This window comes from Orbicella franksi, chromosome 1, assembly GCF_964199315.1.
Source record: "Orbicella franksi chromosome 1, jaOrbFran1.1, whole genome shotgun sequence".
In the NCBI taxonomy this organism is placed as follows: domain Eukaryota; kingdom Metazoa; phylum Cnidaria; class Anthozoa; order Scleractinia; family Merulinidae; genus Orbicella; species Orbicella franksi.
In genome coordinates this window covers 7,839,513-7,843,218 of record NC_138145.1, presented here as the reverse complement: position 1 = coordinate 7,843,218, position 3,706 = coordinate 7,839,513, and the positions used below count along the sequence as shown (strand labels likewise).

The 3,706-nt window shown below is 40.0% G+C and overlaps 1 protein-coding gene across 1 annotated transcript; it reads left to right on the top strand.

Annotated features, from left to right (window-relative positions):
- The first annotated feature begins 211 nt into the window (after positions 1-211).
- On the top strand, positions 212-3,395 carry LOC145482946 (uncharacterized). The gene is made up of 3 exons (XM_081461581.1): positions 212-355; positions 1,142-1,435; positions 1,867-3,395. Exons 1-3 carry the CDS (start codon positions 274-276, stop codon positions 2,499-2,501), a joined length of 1,011 nt encoding a protein of 336 aa, XP_081317707.1. The 5' UTR covers positions 212-273; the 3' UTR covers positions 2,502-3,395.
- The last annotated feature ends 311 nt before the right edge of the window (positions 3,396-3,706 follow it).

Here is a 3,706-nt window from a genome sequence, read left to right as displayed (position 1 = left end):
AAATCGAGGCTTCTTTTACTAAGATGACCACATCTTCATGTCTTTAATACCACTTGATTCCTTTCAATGAATCTCACTAAATCTTTCACACTACAAGTAAATTGACTTGTGGGAGAACACGATACTCGGCCTTTTAAAAGCTTATATCAAAACGATGTCGTAAGGGTCTTAGATTGGCCCGTTAGTTTTATTGAAATTCCATGACATAATAAAGAACATACGTCTCGATTCTTAGCTACCATTTTGAAACTGACTTTCAAGCCCTGCACAGTGATGGAAGGAAAAGTTTTAATTTTCATTGTCGCTCCCGTAATAGTGCTTGCAGCTGTATTCCCGAAGGAAGCTTTTGGAGAAAGTAAGTACTAGCTTATAAACAGAGTTTTTTAAAATGGTGATAGATAAGAGTGAAACTACAAATATTTACTGCAATCTCTGTGCGCTTTAGCAGCTTTACCAACCCCTCATTTCTGTTAGACGTTCAATTCTGCTATCTTTATTCTGTTGTCTATCAATTAAGCCCTATCAACTGCCTGGCCTCGAGATAACAACCGAAAACAATTGACGAATATAGGTGAGCTATTTAACAGGGGAAGCTAGAATAACCGAATACCTTTGAACAGCTAATATCTCCAACATAAACTTCTCTTTCCACTGTGTGAAAAAACTGTCCATTCCCCTTTTCTAAGCCCAATACGGCATTAATATCAATTCTTGTTAGGGAAAATATGTTAACGGAAAAATCGGCAAAATTTGCAAAATCTTTCGTCATTTTCCTATAACGTAAAAAAGAAACACTTTTACAATGTGAGTCACTTAGCGTGGCCTAATTTTTTTGTACAGAGATAGAATCGCAATTCAAGTAAATTTCTTAAAAGAAAAGTCGAAAGTTACGAAGTTTCCTGGTTTCTGCCAAAACAGAACAAAAGTAAAGAGATCCCTCCTCGCTTAAGGAAATACTGAGCTTTGATATCTTGTCTCTCCGAACGGCCACCTGCACGGGCACCAGCGAGTTGGTTACAGCTTTCCCAGTTTCACTTTCTAGCCTTAGTTTTATCTCACCAAATCATATTTAATTTACTTTGTCAATGCCATTCATTGATTCAATTTATCTTTTTTTTTTTTTCACTTTTTCATTTACAAGAATCCCCAAGTAAATGGGAGAATGTTCGCAGAATGTTGTGGGGCGACTCCGTCCCCCCATTTTTTGCTGGAAACAAGCGTCCCACGGGCCTTCCGAGGACCGCTACTCGAGGGAGGGAAATACAACAGAAGCTACCTAACGATCCTGCTAACACGCCTCCATATTTTGTGTCGTGTTTTGATCCGGATGAAAACACCGCTTTCTATTCAGCGTACAAAGTTACTCCTGAGCAGGCTACAGATCTTGGAAAGTTTAGCCGGAACGACATCAATGTTAAGAGCTGGAGAACTCCAGGTATTTCCTGTGACTGTTTTCTTAAGGCCCTGGTCAAACAGACTCGCAAGTAGTTGCAAATAGCCGCAAGTTGAACTTGCGTGGAGACCTGAACTGATGCGACTGTAAATTAAGAATTAAAATAATCGAGCGAATTTTATTAAATTTTTCATTTAACTTGGCCGAATCAGCCGTTTAAGCGCGTCTGTATGACCGTCGTTTTCCCTACCCTTTCCTATACCTCAACTTGTGAAAACCCTACCTTTTCGCTCACCTCCAGCCTAAAAGAAAACCATTTGGAGGCTCGTCGTATATTCCCTCATCGGGAGCTACCCCCGGGTTTAACCGAACTTCTAAGACAATCTGAGGCCTAGTATTTTTAGGATCCACGACATTAGATGTTACTAACATTAGTAGTCAGTTAGTTCTTAACATCGCATTTACGTTCACAGGTGTCCCCGGCCTGGACAACGCCTACTCTACTGCAATTACGGACACAGTTGGAAGTCCGCTAAGTCGAGGACACATGAACCCCTTGGCGCTGAATACGTTCGACAAAAGTTTCATGAAGGCTACATTCACTCTTTCTAACGCAGTACCACAGTTCGAGACATCTAACAGCGGACCATGGAAGGATTTTGAGACACGAATACGTAATTACGCAAAGAACACGTGTGGTCCTCAAGGTGGAACCTTGTATCTTCTGACAGGAAAGTCTGACTACGGAGTCCGCATTCAAGCCGGCAGTCCTGTCCAGGACATTACCACAGCTTTGCCTTATACTAGGGAAAATTTCCCTGGAAATGCTGGAAATGTAAAGCTTGTCACTCCTCGTGCTGTGTGGACAGCAGGCTGCTGTGTCTGGGCAGAACCTGGCAAGTATTTAGGAAATTTGTGGCCAGCGAAGAAAGCGGAATCCTTTGCAGTCATGAGCAACAACAAGGATAACGACGCCTTGTTGCATCAGACGGAGATGAGCGTGTCTCAGTTAGAGAGGCTTCTTAGAACACCACTCTTGGAGGATGTAAATTTGTTTCCAGGGAATGAAAATTGTCGACGCGCTGAGAATGATATAGCACTGCCTTAATAACAAGTCGATACAGTTTGGACCAGTTTGCGAGCATTTAGTTTCCCAACCTCGAAGAACCCGTTTTAAAAAAAGCACATGAGATGGGATAGACTTGAAGGACATAAAAGAGCGGTTCCGCAAAGAATCAGTGGACACTCTATATTTACTAGAATTTTTAGCCCTGTTTATATTGTCATCAGGCATGTTCCCAGGAATGGCGTAACCCATAATTCCTGTTATATAATTTACTTATCCTATAAGTCTTATAAGTAGTTTTTTTTTCGACACACATTTTAGAATAAAACTAGCGATAAAAACCGACGTTTTGATCCCCCTGAGATCATTTTCAAGTTGTAGAAAAAGCGAATGAAATATACATATATAAGTACAAATTAGATCGTGAGAATGTCCAACGATAAAATATGTAAACACAAATGTAAGTGTAAGTGTTAAAATAATAAAATACTATAAGAAAAAAAAAACTATATGAATAACTTGGCACCGATTGAATCTGACTATCTGGTTCACAACAACTTTGCACGCAAGTAGACACAAGTTTTTCAGTCACCGTTTCGCCACCCAACCCAAGTCAGTGCAAGGTGAGTGTCGTCCATTCGTTGCTATAGCAACCTTTTAGCCAGTGAAATACAGGATACTGCAGCGCGGTACCAAGCCCATAGCCTCGAAATGGATTTTTTTTTTTTTTTTTTTTTTTGCGGCTGGCGTGTACTTGCGAGGAAACTTGCGAGTCCCTTTGGCCACCCAACGCAAGTCTATACGCAAGTTCAACTTGCGGCTGTTTGCAACTACTTGCGAGTCTGTTTGACCAGGGCTTAAGGTTGCTGAACATAATATTTGATACCCGTGTTTCATTCACCTTTTACTCTAAAACCCTTGATCCTTTGGTCGCCAGAAATGGCAACACGCAATTTAACAACACAGACTTCGTGTTTTTGATAGTTAAGGTGACGCACGTGCCGTTACCACAGCAACATGTATAAATATAAAGAGGCTTTTAAAATCGGTTTTCTTTATTTACAGAAAATCTAGTCATTAGATTTTCTTTATCACTTGCATGCAACAAGCTTGTAACGATGCTCACAAGTTAACACCATTTTAATTATAGTTTAACAGAGAAATCTTTAATTGTCCCTTGTAGGAGGTTAACTGGAATATCTAGAATTTCCTTTGTTATTTTTTTAATTTTTTCTTTTTTTTTCAAT